Here is a 23,883-nt window from a genome sequence, read left to right on the forward strand (position 1 = left end):
GATGTCCGGTTTGGCTTTAGTTTATTATCGAATTAAATAAGAGTACATATTACGCAGTGAGTAGGGAAAAAATAGGCTTTGTTGTGTCTTCATCCTGCTACAGCTTAATTAACTCTAAAACTCTACTAATTCCTGATGAACTTGCACAAGAGACACTACAATTGGAGAGCCTCTGTAAAAAAGCATAACGAAAAGGTTAGGGTAGGAAAAACGTTTGTTTACGTCTCTGTTGACGCATATCGGCCTTAATTTTTTGTAGCATAAACGGAGGCACTTGAAAGCCCATCAATTCCTCCCTATTTACCGTTGGATTGTTTCTGCAATGTAATAATATGCATGCCATCAGATCAAGGATACAGTATCGCTCATACACATAATCTTGGGATTCGCACAACCTAATCAGATCTTGCTCTAGCATTAGATACGCCTAAAAGTAGTACAGTATTAGTGTCAATAGTATTGGCAGTAGTATTGGTTACCTTTCCACCTGTAACAGGCATGTGCCCATTATCATACAACCACACCTTGTCATCCTGGTCGCCTGAATACTAAAGAACACATTGATGTGCGTCACTTTGACATGCCCCTCCCTCCCTCTGTTTCCCTTACTTTATATAGTTCCGGGTGTCTGTAGTAGATCCTACCTCTAGTTGCAGCAAAGCCAATGGCCCTGCGGGAAGAGAAGATCTTTTTTCTCTTCTGCTGTACGTCTATCTCTTTAGTTTACTTATTTGCTCTGACTCCCATAACAAATCGCGTGTCCGGCGCAATAGCGTCAGCATCCCACTAAAAACACAGGGTAGCATAAAAAGACAAAACAGTTCGGTTTTTTTTACAGTCATCCCCGACGTCTCAACGTCTTGCGAGAGCTTGGAAGCTTTAGTGGGAGGAGCAGCAGCAGCAGCAGCCCTAGAAATGAAAAGAATGCAGTCTCTCGCTTCAGGTGGGTGCCTCTCCTCCGCCTCCACTCTCACTTGGCAAAGTTCGAATCCTTCGGTTCCTTTCTCTACGTCGTGGACACATAGTCATAACCGGAAACGAAGCCAACGTCGCCCACCCCACCTTTCTCGTTCTCCCGTTCGATGCGATCGCCCTCGTCGACGTTGTCATTGTTGTTGCCGCCGCCGATGGAGCGACGGCGTCACGAAAATCGGACGGAAGCGCGGTCGCCTTTTCGTGATCCAACGCCAATCCGACCTCCAAAAAAAGGGATTAAATATAGGATTGACGTGGAGAAGGAAGCGCGGTTTACCTCCTCGAGACTTCGTCGGAGTGCGTTGACGATGTGAACATTGGACACCGTGTCGCCGGTGTTTTCTCGTAGATTCTGCGCTCCCATTCGCAGTATCTAAGAGACGAACGCGGTCACTGATTGGCGGCTGCCTCAAAGGCACCGCACCTCCATGAACTTGCGACAAACTGGCAGCACTTCCTTCTCGAATGACGGATAGAGAACGTTTCGCAGGAGCTCGAGTGCTTTCATTGGATTCGTTCCGCTGCCCCTGAGTAGGGCAAGGGGCATTGGACATAGAGCTCTTCTCTCCCCTTCTCGCATTCCTTACCTTGTGCGACTAAGTGCCGTCTGGGCGGCGCGGTGCCCGTACCTAAGATGGAGAGGACGAATTTGTCGTCGACGAGTTCTTTCGTCTCTTCTTCCTTACCGGTTCCGTCGCGGAAAGTTTTTCTTCGTCATATCGAGCGGCTAGAGAGATCGAGGAGGAAGAGAAAACAGCGTTACGAATGCACTGGCTCGCGCGCGCGCGCGCGCGCGGTCTCTTCATCCTCACGGCTGGTCTTCGAACGGCGACGTTTTCGTCCGACGTCGACGATTCGACGGGAGAATTGGGCTGCGATTGCGACGAGGGGAGAGGAGGAGGAGGAGGAGGAGGAGGCGGCGGCGGCGATGGACTCGCGAGCTTGTTTGCACGCGATGCGGCGATATTGTCGGACATTTGCCCTGGCGGTGGCTCCCCCTCCTCGTCGAGCTGTTGTCGCGAAGCGTTATTTGCGTCCGACGAGTCACTAGCGAGCAGAAAGCGCCTCGATCGTCATGCAAAGCTTTCGGGTATACAGGAAGCGAGGGCAGTGCGCGAAAAAGTGGGCGGCGAAAGATGCAGCGCGTTTTTTCTTTTATTTCGAGGAGGGGGGGAGAGAGGGGAAGACGTCGCTGCACGCGCGCTTCTGCTAGGGCCCGCGCGCGGACGACAGAGTGAGCGGCGACCCAAGGCGGACGCAACGTCCGGGTCCCTTTCTAAGCCCGAGTCCTCTCGCTTGGGGGAGGAGGAAGTCAACCGCCGCGTGGTCGTCGCCGCGACTCGCTAGGCCGCCGCTGGCGGCGGTTAGCAGGGTGTCGCGCTCGACGGATAGTCAAGCTCTAGTCGATCTCGCGTTTGCAGCAAATCGACGCGGCGCAACTCAATGAAATGTGCGACCGTTGCCCCTTACCGTTGATCGGTCGATTCTGCGATCGCGTCGCCTTCTGAATGTGCATTTGCATTCTGCTGCAAGTGCTCGGCGTCCATTGGACTTGCGGCGTTCGTGCACGATGCCATTTGGTGACGCTAGACGACGAGCGAGCGACGGCAGACGAGCAACGACGTCAGGGAGAGTTGTGCGGTTGTGACGTAACGAATATGCTGCGGGTTTGATTACGTCACGAGTCGCATGCGCCGGAATGTATTGTTTTATCCGGGCAACAACGGTTTCTTTGCCGGGATCTTTCCAAGATGGCAAGCGAGATTCTGGAGCGTTTGAAACGCTACGGCTTCGACGGAACAGTCGATAGACGCGAATTAGAAGAAATGTGCACCGACGAAACGTGGGGTCCCTTCATGGAGCACGTTTCAAGTCTTTTGACCTCGGAACACGTTCTAACTCGATCCGAGAAAGAGAAGTAATTCATAGACCTGACGAATTTGATTGAATTTTCAACGTTCGACTAGGATTGGTGCTCTAGAAAAGGCGGGGAGATTTTACCGAGGAGAAACGCTGCGAAAAGTTGTCGTGGACGAAGCAAAGAAAACGAGACGACAAATTGCGTGTGCGACCAAAGACGAGTAAAATAGGAAAAAACTAGGACTCTCTAGATACTTTTTAGTGTAATTTAGATCGAAATTCAAAGAGAAGAGCTTGAGTCAAGCGAACGAACGACTTCAATCGCTACAAAGGCAAAAAGAGGAGATGCTGTAATTTTGTAAAAAAGGCGTGTTATGGTGTTGTAGTCAGTGTTTCTTTCAGTGAGACTCTGGCAAAGTTGAAAAGCCGAACGAAAAGTCTCGAAGCAACTGTTGAGAAAGCTGGCTCCGAGTGTCGCGACGCAATCAGCCAAAACCAAAGCAGCAATGAAACGGTATATGAACCAATAGGCGAAAAAGAGCGAAGTAGCTAATACTAATTAGATTAATAACGATTTGATTGATCTTGAAAAATCGTGCCGATCGCTGGCTAACGTCCATCACAAACCTTTGGGTACGCACTCGCCAATGTTTTCCTTTATGTGGGAGACTTTATGAATAATTTCTTAGGTGCTAAGGATTCTGGGCATGGAAGTCACTTTCTTTTTCATCGTGATTTGTCAAGGTTTTATGAGTTGGAGGAGCAGTACATGAAGGCCTTGACCGCCTATACCAAAACCCAGTTTTTTGATGTTGGAAAACTACTACCAATGTGAGTGAGTAAACAAAACCGAGTCATTTTTCTCAGGGTTTTGGAAAAGTTGGTGGAGGAGAGGCGTCCAGATATCAACTATTAGATATTCAGGATCCAGAAACGTTGATACTAAAAGGTGAGGGGGGTGACAAAGAAAGAGCATTTGATTTTCGAAATATGCTAGTACAGGAGAATCAGAAATGGTGAAAGCCGGATATTGTCAGGAACTGTCCAGACTAGTAGCCATGTGCGTTACGTTCAGGCAGGCGTGGGGCTTCATCTACCAAGTTCTCTTTCCCTGTAGATATCCTGTTAGTCAGAGGCAGAAAATTAGTGCGCTTGTGTTTGAAGCTCAGATGAAAGGAGCGTGCCAATATCTTCGATCTGTAGCAGAATCAACGGCAGAAGGGTAGATCTTATTAATTAAAAATTCTACCTCTAGTATCATCGGTATGTTTTCTCTTGACAGCGATTTGAGTGAAGCTCAGCACCGGCTGAGAGAATTGCAGAGAGAAGCTACAACTTTAACTGAAGAACGCTTGCCAACTCTTCTTAATGAACTGGCGTCTCTCCAGGCAACGCCTGTAGTCCGAGGCGATTATGAACTCAAAGTCGCTCGTCAAAATTACTTCACGTCAAAACAGGATCAAGTATGCGCATATTCGAAATTTCCGTGTATGGTTTCCGTTATGTGTTATATAGGTGATCGATTTTCTGTTGCAACAAAGAGCTCGTCACGAATTTCTGTCCATGGTTTTGGAATATGAAGGTCAACAACTCAGAGACAGTCATAGACTTTTGTCGGCAGCGCAGGCTCATCTTGGTATAAGCGTCGAAAGGAGAGAAGCGAGAATGGTCCGAAAAGTCATTTATTTAATTAAATATTTTTTTGAATTTTTCTGTACAGTTAGCGATGTCGGATTCTTGCTACAAGGCGCGCGATGTGGCGAGAGCGACGTTGGATGGGAGGGATTCTCTAATGAATTGTCTCTATGCAATGCTTGGTTGATTCATCATCGATCTCTTATTGTTTGCATTATTTATTATATTTAGATTTGCGGCGAGAATCGAGCCGCGCTTCTCAGCCATTCAGAACGTACGAAAAAATGCTCGACAATGTGACGTCGTTAGAAGAGGAACTAAACAAGATTAAATCCGCTTTGGAGGCGGCTGACATTCGGCGCTCTATTCAAGTGGCACAACTGTAAGATATTATGAATCGGGTACATATGTATGGAAAGTCCTTAGGGAACGTTGTCTTTCTTGCTGCAAACAAATGGCTTTTCCTCACACAGCCAAAACTCCCAAAGTAAGTATAGCCACCTGCATTCCATTCATCGCGTGTTCCGTACGTAGAGCATTGCCGATAACATGACGAAACTGTCCGACGTTCTTTCCAAGTTGGAAAAATTGATCAGGGCGATAATTCAAGACATCGATGGAAAGAAGAATGTAGGGGGGCTTACACTACTAGTTGTACGTTCTTTGATTAGAATAATTTTACTGCAGTTGCTACAGTCCGATTTCCTACTAAACACTGAAAGGAGCCTGTGGATTCTTTTCTACACGGACGCTGTGGAACTGAAAAAGACCGTCATCGAGCTCGGAGCGAAAATACGGGCAGAACAGACTAGACTTTAGCACTGCAGTAAATGTCTAATCTGGTCTAATCCAAAAGATAAAGATCAACAAAACGTGCGCTAAAAAGACAGCGCGACCTCTGCGAGACGCTGCGGGGCCGAAAGGATGGCATCGCAGGCGTTGAAATGCGTCCACGCAACATTGCAGAGGTTCCAGGCAGAAGTAAGTTCGTCTTAGCGACACGCGCGACTCCTCCGACTCATCGTTCTCTACGCCAGTTGCCCACGGCCACCACGAGCGGCCTCAGAACTCCGAAATTGTCTAGCGGCGCGATCGAAGGAGGCGGGAGCAGTAGCGGCGGCGGCGGCGGAGGCAGCTCCGTGTCCGGCAGCGGCGCCGGCGGCGGCGGCGGCGCGAGCAACGGCATTGGCAGCGGCGAAGCGATCGTTCAGACGAAACGATGCGTTGTGGGATTGAGCGGTGGCGCCTATTTCTCTACCATCGTCGCCGGACTGGCCGAGAGTGCGAAAGGATTTCATTCGAGTCATATGAGCACAACAGGAAAAGTAAATGAGAATGCGCGTCGTTTTTTATTTCCTTTCTCTCCGCGTCTCATTTTCCTCTTTCGTTTTTTTTTTTCACGACGTAGCTGAACGTCACGGCGAGCGACAATCATGTGATGCAATCTCTCTTTCTCGTCTTGCAAACGATTAAAGAATGCATGGAAAAGGTACCCGGGTCACCTTGTGTACTGTACTTTGTACTTCCGTTTTCCGTTGAGGCGGTACGGTGATATGTTCTGTATCATTCCAGCGACGTTGCTCTGGCAACGAAAGTGGATGTCAAGTAGACCAGGGAATACTGGAATCGACGCTCTTGCCAACCATTTGTCAGGTAGTGAGCAAAAGAGCGAGAATATCTCTCTGTCTTATTGAATTGAATTTTTAGTTGCTCACTTCGAGTGAGAGTAGTTCGACTGGCGAAATTCGAGCCACTTCGTCTCGCCTTCTTTTCTATCTTTGTGCCGAGAATTTTGACGTCATTCTTTCTAGAATGCGATCAAGGCAAGTCGACCGTCGTCTCCTTCTCGCGCTCTACTTCGCGCCTATCTTAGCTTTGCGTCTTTGGTCGATGCCCACGAAGATTCGACTTCGTTCAAAGACGTTCTTCTCATCGAGCATTTGGACTTGAATTCCGGTCGACTTGAAAAACTTCTTTTTGGTGAGAAGAAAAAAAAACCGAAATCTCCGAGAAGAAATAACTCATCGCATTTTTTCTCCACTATAGAATGCTCTTCCTATTTTTCCCAGCTCAAACGTTCAGGTCAATATTGTTTATGCTCGCAAGTTGTCAAGGTAAAGCCTTCTTCAGCGCAAGAACAGTAGTAGGAGGGATAGCGCGTTTGATTTAGGCAATTTTGAATTGGGTGAAGAATCATCCGCGAGAATATAATAACTTGCTGAAAAGTCAGCTAGTTTTGCTTACAGGTATAACCAACGATTAATATTTGCCTATTTTTATTAATTATTTTCCGGTTGACTTCTCGAGGCCCTGCAATGAAATTATTTGAAGACATCGATCGTTTCGCTAATAGCGACAAGAGACGAAACGTCGCCTGGCCTCTGAAAATTCTTTTACTTTTGATCTGCCCGGTAAGAAGTGCGCGAAAACGCTTGTCAAATGTTCTTTGCGTGATCGAGTAAAAAACGGCCAGCACTTCGTTGCCGCCTTGGAGGAGGAAAAAACGAAGCATCATCCCGAATACCAATCGAAGGCAAGAGAAGGGAGAAAACGTTGAATGAAATACGAATGAGAATCGTCTTTTTTCTTTTCCCCCAGATCGATTTTCTTTTCAAAGTGATCGAGAGTTTGTCGTCGGGGAATCGTACTCTGGTGGACGCGGCCGTCGAGTCGTGCGTCTACGTTTGCCGCCTTTGCACCTACGTCAATCGTCAGGACACGGCCGTCATCAAATACATCGTCACTCTCTTTCAGTCCAAACTCCAAGACGTTCTATTCAATCCGAAAAAAGTCTACGTTCGATTGACGCAGCCGGCCATCGTCGGATCGCCGCCGGACGAACGCGAGCTCATGATTCACTGTCTCATCGCTCTCTTTCGTATTAATCCGCGAAATAATTATTTGTCGATGGTGTGTCTCGAATCGACGTCGCCGTTGCTCTTCAAATTGATCTTGGTTCGCTCGATTCATCGCGTCGTGCAAGAAGTGAGAAAAGGAGACGAGACAAAACGTTGTCTAATATTTATTGTCTATAGGGAATGGTTGTCGGCTGGTGGCCTTCCGCTGACGTTTTCTTTTCGTTTTCGCAACAGCTGAGGACGTTGTTTCAAGTACGGGGGGCCCTGTCCCATGCAGTAGTGCAATCTTGCCACACTACGCTCGTTTCTAGGGTTTTCTTGAATGGCTGAAATTGCGTCATCCTTTGAAGCAATTCGTAAGTTCTAATGGGAATTCTTTTTGCCTACGATTTGATTTTGGGTGCGGAAGCAGGGATCTCGTTCCAAGTTGAGTGGAGCTGAGAAAAAGTCGTTTGATAGCAGTACCAAAGTAAACTATGAACTGGGTCGAAGTCTGCTGGAATTGTTGAAAGCGGAGCCGGCCTGCTATTTTCAGGTTTAGAAATTGTACGCACGTGAGAAAAAGGCGAATGATGTTTTTTTTGTTAGACGAGTGGCGCGAGTGACAGCGACGTGATGAGAATGGAAATTCTCAAGTTAGTTGGCGGCGTCGCGTCTCTTGTTCAACACCCGTGCCTGACTGAATTCGGAAAACTTGCCGACGAGGTACCGATTAGACAAGAGAATGCGATCTGGTTCGTACATTTTTTTGCGGTGTAGGTACTTCTTCGTCTGATGAATCACGAAACGGTGGAAAGTTGGAATCCGTCGCAATCCATGTCAATAATGTGGGAAGTGAGGTACGAGACGACGATTTCTCAATCTCTATTGCTATTGAACCGCTCTCTCTCTCTCTCTCTCTCTCTCTCTCTCTCTCTCTCTCTCTCTCTCTCTCTCTCTCTCTCTCTCTCTCTCTCTCTCTCTCTGCTCTCTTGTTTTAGCTCTCACGTCTGTTTCAGCCTTTCAACGAAACTGACCGGTCACAAGTCGACGGACGTGACGGGAATTCTTCGGCTGCTGCAAAATGTTTTGATTCAACGAAATTTATTTCTTGAGGAACACCAAGTAGATAACTAAGTCCACGGGGATTTTTTTCATATATGACTGGGGGTATTAGATTGACGCGTCAATCGATAGCGACACGGAATTATGCCACCAGACCCAGACTCAACTCGAAGTAAAGTTGATCCATCCTGTCTAAGATATAATATTTGAGATTTTTATTCGAGGTCGTCTTGTTGTCGTCCCTGTGGAGTCCTCAACCGGACGTCGTTCTGACGGCTCTCCGTTGCATCTATCATTTGTGCAAAGAAGTCGAAATCAAGGGCAACGCGAATGAAATTAGCGACATGCCTATCAACGTCAATTTGACGACGTTTCGGGGCTTGGCGAACTTGGCGTCTGCCGTGCGCACAGGTCAGTTGTTTTTTTTTTCAATTTAAAGCGACGCCAGTCGTAGAATCGTCGCATTGCGCAGGAAGGGTGGCGCAACAAAAGAAAATCTGGCATCTGCTCAGACAAATGCACGAGCAAACGCTAGGAAACACGCAATCGTGGGACGACACGCTGTGCCAATGGCAGGCAGCGACGTCCGTTTTGACAACGTACAAAAGAGAACCGGAACAACCTGCAGAAATCCTGGTACGATAGAAAGTTAGGCAATTAACGGAAACGATTTCACTGAGCGCGTACGTAGAGAAGTGGAACTAATAGAGGAAGACAGTCGTCTAGTCCATCTCCAGTCGACTCTCATCTTGAGGTTCGTTGGATAGTTGCTAGGGAGACTGCTTTCATCGAAAACGGCATTTTTCTTGTGCGTAGAAGCAGTATATCGAGTGGCTTCACATGACCGGCTTTTTATGTTCATTGGGCGGCGTCTTTGCTCCGAACAGGTCGGTCTCGAGGACGAGGCGTCTGTTTCGAGTTTGATTTTTTTTTTCTATTTGAATGGCAGAATGCCGTCTGTTACTTCTCCCGGAATGCGTCTCGTTCTGCGATCTCGAAACAATTCCGAGCAGTCGTTGGTTGGCAATAGGCCGAGGTAAATTGAAACGTTTTTACGTGACGTCGACGATCGATCAGTCTTTGAAAGACGTAGCAGTCGAGCGACTTCTACTCTTTTTGAAGTCGGCTCGCTCAGTTCGATGGACTCAGAAGACGATCCCCTTATGCAGCAGCAGCAGGCTTCCGTGTCCACTACACAGTTGGCAAAGTAAGTTCGCGCGGCGCGCGGGGCGTCTGTATTTGTACGCGTCGTCGCGCGCAATAGGTTCGCAAGTGATCTGGTGGACTTGCTTGTTTGCGGTAACGAAACGTTTGGAATTCAGGTTATTAGAGTGGTGACGGCACTCTTGACCAATTTTATTTCTCTCGCTTCGCTTTAGATTCGAGAAGGAGTTCGAGATCTTATCGGACACGAACTCCATCCAGCTCTTTATTCTTATCTGTACGATCAGATCAGAGAAAAATTGCGCGATTTCTTTTCGTCTAGTAGTAGAAAGGTGACGGAGCTAGGGATCCGCGTTCGCTTAGGCGACAAGCTCTCTCTCTTTACCTATAGGTCGTTGTCAGCGATTTGAATTCTTTGTTTGGAGAGCAAGTAAGTCGGGCAAACTCTAATGCTTTTTAAATTCCAACAGAAGAGAATTTACTCTTTATAATTTAACTGCGGGAAATCTATTTTCTGGTGCCTTTAGGTGATATCTGTGGGGAAAATGATGATGGAGAGCAAGCTTGAAAATGTGACGCAATATTTCGAGTTTTCTAGGTTGGAGTCAACAATCACGACATTGGGCCGGTGAGACTCTTCTCTCCGAATATTCGTCCCACGCTACGAGAGTCGTTCTCTACTTAGATACGCGCAAAATCTCGACACGAGTAGTCACAAGTCCTTGGTACTCAGAGTGAAATTTTGCCAGCTAATTGAAGCGGTACTTATACTTTGGAGTTCACCGAATCATTGCGACAATATGTCTTAGGTGATGAAAAGACGGCAGTCGTTGACATTTCGACACGAAATTCCCTTTCGCAACAAATTGCTCGATAACGTTTCGAATTGGGCTGTCGTCTCTCAGGGAGACTCCAGTTCCAATTCGGCCGCGTGGAGGTGACCTTCCCAAAAATTGAATCTTTAATTAATTAATTAATTAATTAATTTTTATTAGAGATTTGAAGTTGTCGAGCGTTCGAGCTGTGACGGCTTTGTTAGAAGGATTGCCACTTCAACCGGAAAATACCGATTCGGATCAGGCGGAAGAAAAATCCAAACTTTTTCTGAAGTGAAATTGAAATTGTAGACGAGAAAAATATAGTCATTGAAGAATTTAGGTATTTTACACTGCTCATGAAAATCCTCGATGAATGCAAAAGTTTGGAGAGTGGAGCCCATCCCGAAAAAGACGCGATTCGACAGATAGCAACATTGAGTCGGCATTTGGCTGGAATTCGAACCTATGCAGTGACGGCCATGTCGAATTTATTGAGCGCAAACATTGAAACCGGTCTCGTTCACGCTCTCGGTCTCGCCTACAACGAAGACGTCGACACGCGAGTCACTTTCATGGAAGTATTGACTAAAGTTCTCAAACAGGTAGAGCGAGACTGAGTGAGAGTATTTCGAAAATCAACCGACTTTAGGGCACGGAGTTTGGTACGTTGAGCGAATCGGTGCTGACGGATCGCTACAGCCAATTGATGGACGTTTTGAGTACGCTGGACGAGCAAGGTCAAATGCCTATTGCCATGTCTCTTATTGATGCTATCGAACCGTCTGAATTGGTATAATTGTCTTCATTGAATTGCGCTTGGTCACTTTGGTTTTCTAGGAGGACTTGCTTCGCGTGATTTTGATCGTTTGCGACTCGAGAGGTCTTCTAGCCGAGTTGGTTGCTCCCATATTTTCCGAAGAGGTGACCGTCGCGATCGTTCGGCTTCCGCACGTTTTTAAAAGTTTTCTTCTAGGTCGAAAACACCGATTCGGCTCAGACGCTTTTTCGTGGAAATAGTTTGGCTAGCAAACTCATCGCTGTCGGCTTTCAACTCCATGGGATGGACCTATTGCAGGCCGCTGTCAAACCGCAGATTGACATGCTTTTGAAAGCGGCTTCGTCGTCGTCGTCATCTACTTCGACTTCCTACGAAGTGGATCCAGCAAGGTTCTCGTGGCAATTATTATTATTATTATTTGAAGCGCGTAAAAAACCGGCTCTTTTTAGACTGCCAGACGACGCTGATATCGAAGGAAATCAGGCTCGCTTGCTACAATTAGCCACGTCTATTTTCGATTCTATTTGTCGTGAGATCGATAGGTATAGAGAAATGGCCGCGGTCAAAATAGTCTCTCCTCTACATTTACCTTGTCGTAGACTTCCGTTGCAATTGAGAGTTATTTGCAATTCTCTTCATCATGCTGTCGAAGAAGAGTATCCGACCGCACAGCTGAGTGCCATCGGCAGTTCGCTCTTTCTACGTTTCATCAATCCAGCGCTCGGTCAGCTTCTCTTGCACCGACAGGCGATGGCTACTGTATTTGTTCTTTTCTAGTCTTGCCGAGTGCCTATAATCTCGTCCACGGCGATGTGCCTCGTAGCGTCAAACGAACGTTGATGCTCGCCTCGAAGGTTGGAGCCATTTTTTTCATTTACACGTCTAATTGTGCGGCAGATTTTACAAAATTTGGCAAATAATGTTGAATTCAAGAAGGAGCAGCACATGCTTGTTTTCAACGATTTTCTGACGTCGAATTTTTCGCGAGCACAAAAGTAATCTGGATATGCGAGAGTGGCACGACGACGTTACTCTTCTCTGTCTAGGCTATTTTCTCATTTGGCCACGCTGCCTCAGAGCAAAGAAACCGTTGACAACGCCGACTCGAGAGTTTACGTGAAAGAGGCCGACAAGATTCTTCTGCATCAACTCTTGTGGACGCATCAGGAGAAGATCGAGAGCGATCTTCTCCGACTTTATCATCACCAGGCCAAGGGAATTTACGAGCCGCTGGCGAAATTGCTGGCACAGATAGGTCAGCCAGATCAAGGTCAAATGAGACGCAGGGCCATGGAGAGAAAGTGAGTTAGATTCAGTCTAGGTGATTGACTAAAATCTGTTTTTAGAATGAGTACGATGGATTTGGTCAGTTCACCGTTGGACGAGTATCTTGCATCGGCTGGAGTTGTTGACGAAGACCAGCTTGAAAGTGTTAAAGCTTCGCAGATCTTTTATAGGGTATATACGAAATTATGTGTGACCACGGCGGCTATAGAATAGACTCCCTGACGTGTAGGAGGGGAAGGCGAAAAACGGCAATGCGGTTTGCTATTACGTTGCAAGGAAATTCAGGTTTCCTCGCGGGGATACAGAATGTGAAGCGGTGGTATCGATCATTCTTTTCTTAGGCCTGAAATTGAACAGCACAGCGAACTTCTTCTATACTACATTTTGCTTACATTGCGACCTCTCTTTGCGAAATCCTGGGAATTGGTCATCGATTTGACTGGAGCTAGAAGGAGCAACGCGCCAAAGGTAAATTCAATGTTTAAACGGCGGCAAGGGCACTTAATTGAATTTCTTATTTGATTAAGGTCGACTACTTATCGAAATTGCTTAGAGTCATTCCTCCGTCCGGAGGCGACAATTTGGCCGCAGTCTATCTGTACAACTGCAACACGTGGGCGAAACAATATCTGAAGCACTGCGAACGACTTCTGTCGTCTCTTCGTGTTCGTACCCCGCCTCTTCGATGCTAAACCGTCGTCGGAACGCCTTTGTTTTTACAGGCTAGCAAAAAAATGGTTTTTGTCGACAGTCTCGCCAAGCTTCACGAATTCATTGAGCCGAGCTCGTTAAAATTGCCGGCTTCTACTTTGGCTCACGAAGAGACAACGAGAGTAAGAGTCTTACTGTATACGGATCACATCCATTCATTGGCTTGCACAGGTGTTTAGTAACGTTGGCTTTAGTACGGTTGGAAAAGTTTCGCTTCGTTCTCTTCTTACCACAATGAGGGTGGGGTGGATCCAGTAGTAGTGGAAACGGCTGTTGTACGGGTCAATTTTCTCCTATGTCTAGTTGACGTCTCAATCTTTTTGCATCGTTTCGAATGACAAAGTGAGAGTGTTGGGACATTCGGTAGTGATCAACGATACTTATCACGTGTCTGAATTGGAAGAGGTTATCACGATGCATACGTTGGTGTTTATATTTGCTGTACCTATGACTAGGCGACGGTTGTGGACGCAAACACGCTTTCTATTAAAACGACCGACGGAATGCCGACAATGAGATTTACGAGCCCCGAAGCGGAGCAGATAGTCCAAGCGATAAATCATGGTCACTCAAGATGGCGAATGGGAGAAACGGTCTGGCTAACTGATCAATTTTTAATTAATTAATTAATTAATTAATGATATTATTTAGGACGTGACGGCTATGAGGAAGAATTTGAGACCGGATGATGTTCCAGGCACTTTACTCAATATGGTCGTCTTGTTGCGTCATTCTATTATTTTTGCTGAACTAATATTATGACGCGTATTCTAGGCTCTTCTCAATTTAGGCAGTGCTGACCCGAGTCTTCGGCTGGCTGCTTACAATTTGCTCTGCGCTTTGACGGCTAGTTTTCATTTGCAGATTGGCAGAGAATTGACCGAAGCCCAAGGTTTGGAAAAATACACAGGTGCGCAAATACTTAATTAATTAATTAAAATTATTTAGGAGTATGCATACCAAGCAATAACACCATTTTCATCAAAAACGTTAGTGCGCTTTTGGCGTCTAGCGAACCTCATTTGACTCTAGAGGTAGAGTGGTGATAGTTGAAAAATTGCTGCAGCTAATTTCTCCTTTCAGTTTCTGGAAGAGTGCGTACGAGGATTTCAGTCGTCTTCAAGCAGTATCAAGTCTCTCTGCTTGCAGTACATGGCACCTTGGCTGCCCAATTTAGCTCGGTAATAGAGCGCGATTTTAAGCGCTTAGAAGAACTTGTTTTCTTTCAGATTTATTGGCCGAGAAAAAGAGAAAGTAATGCGGGTTTTGCAGAGCTTGATCGATTTGACAGTGAAGGAAAAGGAGGTATAGGACAACGATGACGACGTTTTTAGTTTCTCTGCAGGCCGGTCGATCGCCGCCGCGTCTTTTCTAGATCTATCCGTCGATTCAAGCAGACGTTTGGGGCACCATAGGACACGTTCCCGATTTACTCGATACCGTTCTTGAGAGTTTTCTGCGAGAAAGCACGGGCAGCATAGTGGGATCCGAGAAAGTGGAAGTGATTGCCGACACGACCATTTCGCTCGCAACGGCCGACACCCAATCGGTGTCGAGAGAAATTATTCGGAAAATGATCAAAGTAGGATACACCGAAAACGAATCGCTACCTAAATTTCATTCGCGCGTATAGCTGAGCAATCGAACGTGGAGTTCTCCGACGGCGCGACTCGAGCAGCACATTCTGTGGGACGAGTTGGTTGTGCTGACACGCTATTTACTAATGCTCTCCTTCAATAACAGACTCGATGGTATGTATATGTACCACCGCGATAATTATTTTATCGACGATCCTCTTTTGACTAGTGGTAAACAATTTGCCGGATTTGTTCTACCTCGTTACGCTTATTAGCGACACGGGCCCCGTCTTTATCAGAGCGTCCGTTCATTGCTTGGTTTGCAATATTGTTCACTCGCTCTGCACGTGCGCGAGTCAGCTTCAATTACTCGGTACAAATGCGATGTTCCCCCAGCAATCGTTAATTAATTAATTTCCGAATGAATCTAGACGACACGGTGAGAAGTTTGCAAGCGAGACTCAACGATTTATCGCAACCTAAATTTTATCTTTGGTTTGGTAAGTATTTATTTCTCGCGCGCGAGACAGTAGTCGCACCGCGACGATTTCGTAGGAATAAGCGAAGTGAAGCTATCGGCTGCGAGCGCCTTTCAATTTTCCAATTGGGACAAAGCGTTCGCTTATACCGTGCCCGTGCTGGACGAGCACAGCGTCGTCGACTTAGTTCATCTTCAATCTCTCACCGAATTTCTTCTCGAAATCGCTCAAGTAAAGAGTTCGAAAAGGGAGAGAGTCACCGGGTATAGTAGTCATTTTCTCTGTATATATAAGTTGTGCATGAAAGACATGAACGAGTCGTCCTGGTTGTCGCATTGGGAAGAACTTGTTGAAAAGTTGCCTATGACACCGTCAATAATCAATGCTACAAATTTTTCTTTTAGAGCCGCTTTTAAATATAATCCGGCTCTGCAACCCAGAGCTCTAGTGACGTTGGGAAGTATCGCTCAAACGACCGGTCGAACGGTTATCGACCGTCTATTGATCATACTGCATCAGGTAAATCGTAATACCATTTAGTCATCGTGCGCAGTGGACGATCTTAATTCTCTTCTCTTTAGAGTCTCGAGACTTTCTGTGAGGACACCGTGCTCATTTGCTCTATTCTCATGTGTCTCGCTAAACTCGTTACTTTACTGCCAACGGTAGAGAGAGAATACAGTACCTCATGCTCTAGTGTCTTATATGAAGTCTCTTTAGGATAGTGGCCTCCACCCCATCATATTTTGGAGCGCAGTTCTTTGTCTAGAGGTAAAAAAATCGACTAAGCGAGTTTTGTATTCGACCCGCGACGTGCGCGTGCAACTTTAGCTCGATGAAGAAAACACATATTCGGCAGCCATAGCTTTGCTCGAGGCAACGCTCAAGACAATGGATGCGAACGGGTCGTTTGATGTTCAGGTTGGCTGAGACGGTAGACTACACGTATGTAGTGTAAGGAGTGTTTTCTCGCTAGACTATGGAAGCGGCCTTGATGGCTACTCGCAAAGCTCACGAACTGAATTTTAGTCAACTCGACAAAAAGACGGGACTCAGTTTTACGACCGACTTCAGTTTTGCTTTGGCGTCGTTGCTCATGAAGGGGCTCTACCATCCCAATCCCCTTACGACGAGCGACACGTCGCGTCTCATTCACTTACTTCGAACGATTGGCGGAAAGGGGAAGAGAACCGGAGCCGGAGGAACAGGAACTGGAGGAGGAGGAATGAGAAAGAGCGATCTTACCGCGCAAAATTTGCCTTTTTACGCTCGTAAACGCAACGCGATTCGCTTGACGATTCCGCCAAACTTACGTCTTCTTTTTCTCAAGTCTTATTCTCGACGTCCGAAGAAGTGCGCTATATTCTAGCACAGATACCGACTCCGTCCCGTTTACTCGGATTGCGGACGCGATCAAGCCGCAGCTTGGGGCGATTTCCCTTTTCTTTTGATGAACTTGAAGGCGGTGCCAGTGCCAGTGGCGACGGCGGCAGCGGCGACGGCGAAGATGCGCGCCAGCACTACCCGTCGCTCGTCAATCGTGCTCTCGCTTCTGATCTGTCGACGCAAGTCTTGCTTCTAATGTTGCTCGTAATTCGTCGCCATGTGCCTTTCGTTTATCATTACTTTTTTTCAGATTAATGCTACGCTGCATGCGACGAATGAAAAGGAGGTCGCTTTGCTTTTGAACGCTCTGGCGGATGCCGGTTCGACTTTTCGACAAGCCTTCTCAATGATGTCAGTCTAATACTTTGTCTTCTTAATTAATTATTTCACGATGACGACATTCGTAATAGGTGCAGTGTGCTCCTGCCGAAAATCGAGCGTTTGCTGAGTCAAAGCCAAAACTTCGCTATTTTGCGTGCAGCTCAAGAATTAGTAGAATTATCTAGCGGAAGAGGAGGCGACGGCAGCGGCGAGGGCACGAAAGTATTTGGAACCGTCAGCGCGTCGTCCTACTTGAACGGTACAGTGGTAGTAGTTGATTTATTTTTAGCCCATCTCAATGCCATGTACTTCTTTAGAAATAGGCTTTCTCGGTCTGTTTGCCTTTGATCGTCATTTTACGCCCGTAATATACGAGGAAAGGCGTCGATGGCTTGCTATTATATTCGTACTGTGTTTTAGTCGTCTCAAGTCGGTGAAATGGCTCAAATGGTTCGTCGCACTCTCGGTCGAATGGCTCATCTCGAACAGCTCGAATCGACTTCCGCCTTTACGAGTCTCGATCTTCGTCCATTTTCCATCGTGTCCGACGATTCGACAGGAGCGGCCAGTCCCGAGACGATACGACGATCGAATCGAGAAAATCTCCGATCGTGTCTTTCCCTCTCCGACGTCAGCGGATCTCTTCTGCCCGCCGCAACGGACAAAGCGAGCGCCTCGACCGCCTCAACGAATATATCGCCTAAGACGTCAGCGCGAAAACAGCCGCGTCGACTACGAACAGGATCGACAGAAACGTTCTACATATCACGGGTCGACAAAGTCTAGAGAAGCTTCATCTATTGTTAGCGTACAAAAGACGTAACTAGCGACTAAGGCAGTTGATAAGATATAGCACTGTTTAATTTAACCGTAAGTACTTTGTCTATACACAGTCTCAAGTCCGCGCACGCAGGAACATCAAGTGTAACGAGGAGATGTCGAGAACGGTGCTCTGGGTGGAAGAGGTGGCGGACGTGCAGACAGCGGCAGCGGCGGTCTGGTCGTAGACGAAGGCGACAATTTTTGTCGGCAGTTCTGAGCGTGAATCGTCTTGAATCGTTCCCAATGAGTTGCGGATGTGAAAGTGAGCGAATCGTTGAGCCCTTTTCCGTGTTGAGCTCGAAGCGACTTTTCTTTCAGTATGCGCAACGGCGTTCTCCAGCCCAACTCAATCACCTTTTGACTCGACTGCATTTCGATGTAAAGATCCCAGTCGATAGCACAAGGCGATTCGAAAAGTAACTCGCGTTCAAGTCCATTCAATTTGTGCCACTTTTTCGAATAGAGCTCGACGAACAGTCGAAGCAAATCGTCGTGAATTCTCATGGAATGTCCAATGTAAATCTTCCCCGGAATTCTCTTGTGTTCGAACATGTAGAGAGCGGGACGATTTTCGGCAAGCGCAAGCGACTGGAGTCGAGCCTTTTTTTCCAAGACCAACGTCAGCATCGCTTCGCTTGCGGGACATCCGCCTCCCGTGCTGAACCAACCGGATGACTTCCTGAAAGTCTCGTACGATTTGAAAAAAGGCTCCTTCTCCGTCTGCTTCAATCGTTCTTCTGGACCGACTTCTTGCCCTTCGGTTTCAGAAGTTTCCGAAGTTTCCGAGTTGTACGAAGAGACTGACTCGCGATGACGACGAGCAGCAGCAGAGGAAAAAACGGCGATGTTCGGCCCGTCGTCATCCTCGTATCCGTTTGGACCGAGTTTCATTCGATTCGTTTTCGACGAGAGACGCAGATGTGTGACGGGAACGAGGCCCGTTTCGCCGTCCGTTTGTCGTCTCGCTTTGTACCAGTAGAGTCTTTCGCCCGGTTCGAGCAGGACGAGCACGTCGCCGCGATCGACGGCCAATTCTCCTTTCTCGACGTTGGAGAATGGCACGGCCACGCGGCATTTCGTGCCCTTAGCTATCGGATGAAAAAGGTCGTGTTCTTTTACGTTCCGCCCCTCCGCCATTCCGTAGGTACCGCAATGTGCTATGTTTACCCGTTTCGGGTTTGTTTTTTAGCACGCTCGTCGTAATCCGGAAGCTGAAAGTGCGCACGTTAGGCGTAGACAAATACACTGAAATCGTACGAAATCAGGCATTTTTCTCTATGAACGACGCGAAAGGCGAGTACTACGTTTGACCGGAATAGATCTCGCCGCATCGTTTGTATTGGGTCTCCGTTGGGAACCTCGTTTTTCTCTTCCCCACAGACGCCGAGTCGTCGACGACGGAAGACGACGATGCCATCGCAGCTCAACTTCGCCTCCGACAAGAACAATTTGCTCGAGAAAAACGCGAACTCGAAGCGGAACACGGGAGACAATTAGCATTGGCGAAAAGCTTCATTCTTTCGCAGGAAAGTAAGACTCGACTTCTTTATACGAGCAGACGCGCACGCCAATCGATCGTATCGCTCTCAGATCAGCTCAAAAAAGAGCAAGAAACGCGGAGGAGAAGCGACGCCGAAGCGAAACAATGGAAAGAGAAATTAGCCGCTTTGCAATTGGAAGCGGAAGATATGAAGACGGCCGTTGCACTCGTACAGTCTCACAGTGAGCAGGAAATCTATCAGCTCAAGAAAAAGTACGACGAAGAAATTGCCTCACTCCAACACATCATGGAAGGTAAGCGCTAATAGATAAATAAACAAATTCCTGATGGATTAGATCTATGTCTATTTAGTTGCTGCTTCCGATAGTAAGGATGACATTATGATTCAACTGAAAGTGGAACGAGACAAGTGGATAAATTATCGGCAGCAAATGGAATCGCAGGTGGCCCAGTTGAAAGGTCAATTGGCCGCTGTCCATCGTCAACAGCACCCTTTGCCGCCTTCGTCTTCGTTTGCTCCTACGGGAAGCTACTTTGGTGGGGTTCCTCCGCAGCCGCATGCTGACGTGACAAGATCTCAACAAGCTTCGCAGTCGCCGTCATCTGAGCAGCAGCAAGAGACGCCGAAGGGACGAGGTGTTCCACTGGAAGAGAGCTTTCGATGGGTAAGAAAGAAAGAAAGAAAGAGTACTGATATTAAAGTCATTTTCTCTTTTGTTTCTTCTAGGCGCAGCACAACGCCGAATTCATGAAATCGATTGTCGAACCTTTAGAGGAGGCAAGTCTATACTATACGTACATACGCGTGACGCCGTGTAGAGAGAGAGAAAGAGAGAGAGAGAGAGAGGTTCTTTAGGAAATCGCCATACTCAAAACGAAATTGCGAAACGTTCAAGAGACATGCGACGTGTACGAAGGCCAAGTACGTCAGTTAATTAATTATCATCGAAGATGGCTTTGAGTCCTTCCGCAGTTAGCGTCATTGCAAACTGGCAAAGACGGTGCCGCGGCGGAGCGTCTTGGTTCATTGCCAGTCGACGAAAGAGACGACTTGGATACTAAGGCAAGACATTTACGTTGTGACTCGGTATCCGATGACGATGATGACGTACGTCTAGGTCAAAATATTAGAACATAATTTGCAGCTGGAAAAATCATCGAGAACCGATTTGGAGACATTTGTCGCCGTCTTAAACGAACAGAAAGGTTAGCGTGAAATTTTTTGTCGAGACGAGAGGAAGAATTGATTTTCTCCAGTTATTCTTCAAGAGGAGGTGGAAACGTTGAAGGAAGATATATGCCGAGGCAATTATCTAATAGTATAGCGTGAACGAGTGCTTTTTTATTTGCCTTTGCCTGCGTAGTTTGTCGTCGACTCGAGCTGGAACAGGCGAGTCACGACGAGTTGAAGCGAACGTGGCAAATGGCAAACGATCAGTTTCTCGAAACGCAACGAATGCACGAGACCCATTTGACGCAAATTGCATCTTTACTGACTCCCGATCAACGGAAAAAATTAGGCGACGACGTAACGAAACTCATTCAAAGTTCGCGCAGCGGCAGCAGCAAGGACAAAACAAAACAGAACAAGAGCAAGTCAAAACAAGGAGCAAACGAGATTCGCGCAACAACTTCGTTGGAAGTTTCGCCTCAAGCGTTGACGCAGGAATCGCTAGCATCCGCAGGAGCTCCTCTACTCCACGCCGGCGCTGCCGCTACTGACATGGTGAGCTGGCCGCGCGGCTTCTACAGAGTCAAAGTACATTACCGTTTTTTTTGTGGTCCGTTAGGAAGGGGCTGCTAGTCATTTAGCTACTTATCTTCAGCAAAAGAGAGAAGGTGGAGGAGGAGATCGCAGTTCTCCGAATGATCGTCGCGGCGGCGGCGGCGGCGGCGGCGTGGAATCGACTTCTTCCGTTGGAGAACCGTTGAGCGCAACCAGAGGAGGATCGGTGCCGTCGGAGCAGAAGAAAGACGACGATGCGACTGTGGCGAGCAGCAGCGGCGGCAGAGCTTTTTTATCCATGGATGCGTTGGACAAAACGAATCTTCTGGGGGCAGATTTAGCGGGAGGTGGATTCCCTTTGAGCAAATCGAAGTCGGCGGAAAATATTTTATCGCCGCTTCCGTCGCCGTCGTTCAACGCCACTGCATTTCCTCTTTCTTCTGATCGACAGGCGGAGCGATTTTTGGAATGGGAGCAGTTGAGAAAAGAGAAGGATATGATACAGAAAGAGGTACTTCTTGTTTGCGCTGTTCGTTTCGTAATTTAACGAGCTTCCTTTTTTTTCAAGTTGCGCGAATGTCAGAAGAAGTTGAACAGTCAGCGCGAGTTGGCGTCCGAATACGAGAGGCGGCTGCAATCACTTCAACGAGACTACGACGTTCTAGCAAAGGCTTCGCGAGATGCAGCGGCTAAGTTACACAGAGAGGCAAACAAAGCGAAAGTAAAGAGAGAATATTCTCGCTTTATAGTCGCTCTTCACGTGTGCTTGGGTTTTGGTAGATTCAGCTGCGAAGGGAACAACAGCTACGTAGTCAGTTAGAAGAGAGCAGTGCCTCAGCGGCACAGGAACTGCAGACGAAGGTATCTAGAATGAGCAAAGAGAAATAGCTTTTCTCCTTTCCTCTTAATTAATCTTAATTAAGGTGGCGGTACACAGAGATGAAAATCAGGCGCTCCAGATTCTCATTGCAGACGTCCAGGAAGGATACAAAACGCTATCAAAGGAAACTGAACAGCAACTTGTGAGAATTCGCCATATCGGTTTATTCTCGTTTTATAGTTGTTTAGGCGTTACTCGGCGACGCGAAAGCGCGACTCTGCTCCGAGGTACAGACAATTTCTCTTTTTTTGCCGTTTTACTTACCTGTTTCAGGTGGAAGATTTGAATTGTAAGAACGAACACCTTCAGAATGAACTCGACCTCATTAGAGACGAACATAGTCGTCTTTTTACCGCAGAAACAGAAGTGAGAGTGCAGAATGACGGATGTTGAGCAAGTTATTTCTGTTTGTTTTGTCAGGCTAGAGTTGCTGCTGAAATACGACTAAATGTGCTAGAAGGAGAACTCACCAAGGAGCGGGTTCAGAGGAGAGAAATGGAAGAACGGTTACAAAACGAGGTACAGTCAAAGGTCCTCTTTTTTTTGTTGAAGTTTAACGGAACTCTCGTCTAGAACACATTTCTTAACGATCAAGTGAAATCTTTGCAATTTAGTAAGGATAAATTGGAGGAAGAGTTGCAGAACGAGTTGGTCAAAGCTCGAGAAGAAATAGGTATAGAAAACGAGCGTGGATGCGACAGACACGAATTAATAATGCGGTGTTTTGTAGCCGGTTTGCAGCGTGTACATGCGGACCTCGAGAATATTAAGGCTGAGAGAGAGAAGGTAACATCAGACGCCCTTTCGCGTGATTTTTATATGCTCGCGCACTTTGTACTTCTAAACCCAAAGTATTCTTCGATATTCTACCTACTGATGTAACTTGTAGGATCGAGTGAGTCGAGAACAGCTTGAACAATCAGTTAGAACGATTCGGTCGAGATCAAAAGAGACAATTTTAACGTTGCAATCTCAATTGGAGGAAGAAAAGAAAATGACGGTAAATTTAATTTAGATTGTCTAGAATCATATAGGACTCTTAATTTTTTATCCAGTTTGAACTAAAGAAAAAGATTCACGAGCAAGCGGCTCAGATAGACAATATCAAGTCGCAGCTGCAAACGAGTGAATCGGTGCAGCGAGACTTTGTGCAGTTATCTCAAACGCTTCAGGTGAGTGTAACTGCACATGCGCGCAAGTCTTCGGTATTTTTCACAGATGCAACTAAATCAAATTCAGGAGGGAAAGAAATGATGATGATGATGATGATGATGATGAAAGTCTGTACGCTAGTGATAATTTAAATCTACGATTTTCGTTACTTTCTGCCGTCTCAGGAAGATTGCTAACTAGAGTTCCGGGACACGCGTCTTCTTAGCGCGCTTTGAAGTCAGTACAATCACGCCAGAAATCACGCCACGCGATGAAAAATCGAAGACAGCAGTCCAGGTACGATGTCCTTCGCCCTTCACATGCTTTTAGAAACGTCATCGAAGCATTTGTGCTCTTGATAAGTATCGAAAAGCGAAGATGTGTCAGTTGTCCTTCGAAACGTCGAGACAACGGCCTAAGCGAGCTCCGAAAAACGCTTTCTTATCAATACGATTGCTTTGGGTTTGAGAAACGAGCCGAAAAGAACCCCGAAGAGCCGAAAACGGCTCCCCGCTTGACCTTCCGGAAACCTGACCGGAAGCGATCCTCAGAGACTCCGCGGCAGCCGCGGCGGGGTTCACAGTTTGCGAGCTCCTAAAAGGCCTCCCGTGGTATGAGGAAATGTCGTCTAAACTGCCATCGCTCCTGGGACTGCAGTCTCCATAGCTGATGCGTCCCTGCTACCTCTGTAGACGCGTACAGGGTGGGCAGTTTTCCCAGCCTCAGCATCATCTGGATATTTATTTGGTGAGCAGATTCAGTACCTCGTATTTAGCTAAGTGTGTCTTTTAGGACTGGGGTCCTGGGCATGACCCCGTCATTAAAAAACTGCTCCACCGGGGTCCTGGGCAAGACCCCGTTATCAAAAACTGCCTGGAAGGGGTCCTGGGCATGACCCCGTCAAAACTG

At 47.0% G+C, this 23,883-nt stretch overlaps 5 protein-coding genes across 5 annotated transcripts; 3 read left to right on the forward strand and 2 right to left on the reverse strand.

Annotated features, from left to right (window-relative positions):
- Positions 1 to 4: 4 nt before the first annotated feature.
- LOC136187302 (deoxynucleotidyltransferase terminal-interacting protein 1-like) lies at positions 5 to 2,627 on the reverse strand. Its single transcript, XM_065974882.1, has 15 exons — positions 2,446 to 2,627; positions 1,788 to 2,022; positions 1,662 to 1,702; positions 1,563 to 1,604; positions 1,400 to 1,502; positions 1,253 to 1,348; positions 1,063 to 1,197; positions 975 to 1,006; positions 837 to 909; positions 728 to 786; positions 610 to 670; positions 480 to 548; positions 372 to 427; positions 223 to 317; positions 5 to 172 (listed from the first exon to the last, which is right to left on the reverse strand). The coding sequence occupies exons 1-15, from the start codon at positions 2,550 to 2,552 to the stop codon at positions 156 to 158; spliced, it is 1,221 nt and encodes a 406-aa protein (XP_065830954.1). The 5' UTR covers positions 2,553 to 2,627; the 3' UTR covers positions 5 to 155.
- Positions 713 to 5,364, forward strand: LOC136187299 (HAUS augmin-like complex subunit 3). The gene is made up of 16 exons (XM_065974875.1): positions 713 to 2,893; positions 2,943 to 3,056; positions 3,108 to 3,185; positions 3,238 to 3,349; positions 3,399 to 3,468; positions 3,525 to 3,646; positions 3,703 to 3,784; positions 3,838 to 3,895; positions 3,953 to 4,057; positions 4,118 to 4,298; positions 4,351 to 4,503; positions 4,556 to 4,652; positions 4,702 to 4,852; positions 4,897 to 4,957; positions 5,005 to 5,100; positions 5,158 to 5,364. Exons 1-16 carry the CDS (start codon positions 2,727 to 2,729, stop codon positions 5,287 to 5,289), a joined length of 1,779 nt encoding a protein of 592 aa, XP_065830947.1. The 5' UTR covers positions 713 to 2,726; the 3' UTR covers positions 5,290 to 5,364.
- On the forward strand, positions 5,348 to 17,781 carry LOC136187295 (neurofibromin-like). The gene is made up of 69 exons (XM_065974869.1): positions 5,348 to 5,451; positions 5,508 to 5,795; positions 5,879 to 5,959; positions 6,043 to 6,123; positions 6,178 to 6,293; positions 6,344 to 6,450; positions 6,517 to 6,584; positions 6,641 to 6,716; positions 6,778 to 6,881; positions 6,944 to 7,003; positions 7,069 to 7,455; positions 7,506 to 7,580; positions 7,640 to 7,684; positions 7,741 to 7,863; positions 7,917 to 8,033; positions 8,088 to 8,167; positions 8,309 to 8,432; positions 8,485 to 8,544; positions 8,597 to 8,783; positions 8,845 to 9,008; positions 9,064 to 9,126; positions 9,189 to 9,259; positions 9,322 to 9,408; positions 9,460 to 9,579; positions 9,637 to 9,694; positions 9,752 to 9,868; positions 9,928 to 9,966; positions 10,064 to 10,164; positions 10,222 to 10,297; positions 10,346 to 10,473; positions 10,532 to 10,645; positions 10,695 to 10,956; positions 11,004 to 11,144; positions 11,192 to 11,275; positions 11,328 to 11,521; positions 11,582 to 11,674; positions 11,732 to 11,856; positions 11,910 to 11,986; positions 12,030 to 12,127; positions 12,179 to 12,433; positions 12,479 to 12,590; positions 12,649 to 12,704; positions 12,761 to 12,887; positions 12,947 to 13,084; positions 13,142 to 13,252; positions 13,302 to 13,370; positions 13,434 to 13,535; positions 13,586 to 13,723; positions 13,782 to 13,844; positions 13,905 to 14,022; positions 14,079 to 14,164; positions 14,214 to 14,311; positions 14,360 to 14,435; positions 14,506 to 14,712; positions 14,764 to 14,881; positions 14,937 to 15,080; positions 15,139 to 15,207; positions 15,263 to 15,417; positions 15,481 to 15,542; positions 15,591 to 15,705; positions 15,768 to 15,851; positions 15,907 to 15,957; positions 16,018 to 16,107; positions 16,163 to 16,457; positions 16,517 to 16,776; positions 16,823 to 16,923; positions 16,983 to 17,152; positions 17,211 to 17,257; positions 17,314 to 17,781. The coding sequence occupies exons 1-69, from the start codon at positions 5,395 to 5,397 to the stop codon at positions 17,677 to 17,679; spliced, it is 8,331 nt and encodes a 2,776-aa protein (XP_065830941.1). The 5' UTR covers positions 5,348 to 5,394; the 3' UTR covers positions 17,680 to 17,781.
- LOC136187304 (uncharacterized) lies at positions 17,645 to 18,932 on the reverse strand. Its single transcript, XM_065974884.1, has one exon. The coding sequence runs from the start codon at positions 18,850 to 18,852 to the stop codon at positions 17,812 to 17,814; it is 1,041 nt and encodes a 346-aa protein (XP_065830956.1). The 5' UTR covers positions 18,853 to 18,932; the 3' UTR covers positions 17,645 to 17,811.
- On the forward strand, positions 17,861 to 23,146 carry LOC136187297 (rab GTPase-binding effector protein 1-like). Its single transcript, XM_065974873.1, has 24 exons — positions 17,861 to 17,977; positions 18,034 to 18,131; positions 18,179 to 19,008; positions 19,096 to 19,245; positions 19,306 to 19,509; positions 19,568 to 19,881; positions 19,944 to 19,994; positions 20,073 to 20,138; positions 20,190 to 20,279; positions 20,335 to 20,422; positions 20,474 to 20,521; positions 20,581 to 20,942; positions 21,007 to 21,453; positions 21,511 to 21,663; positions 21,723 to 21,803; positions 21,866 to 21,964; positions 22,011 to 22,049; positions 22,096 to 22,188; positions 22,243 to 22,341; positions 22,396 to 22,495; positions 22,553 to 22,608; positions 22,712 to 22,822; positions 22,878 to 22,994; positions 23,041 to 23,146. Exons 3-24 carry the CDS (start codon positions 18,993 to 18,995, stop codon positions 23,074 to 23,076), a joined length of 2,820 nt encoding a protein of 939 aa, XP_065830945.1. The 5' UTR covers positions 17,861 to 17,977; positions 18,034 to 18,131; positions 18,179 to 18,992; the 3' UTR covers positions 23,077 to 23,146.
- Positions 23,147 to 23,883: the final 737 nt, after the last annotated feature.

The sequence above is a fragment of the Oscarella lobularis genome, chromosome 5 (assembly GCF_947507565.1).
Source record: "Oscarella lobularis chromosome 5, ooOscLobu1.1, whole genome shotgun sequence".
Taxonomy (NCBI): domain Eukaryota; kingdom Metazoa; phylum Porifera; class Homoscleromorpha; order Homosclerophorida; family Oscarellidae; genus Oscarella; species Oscarella lobularis.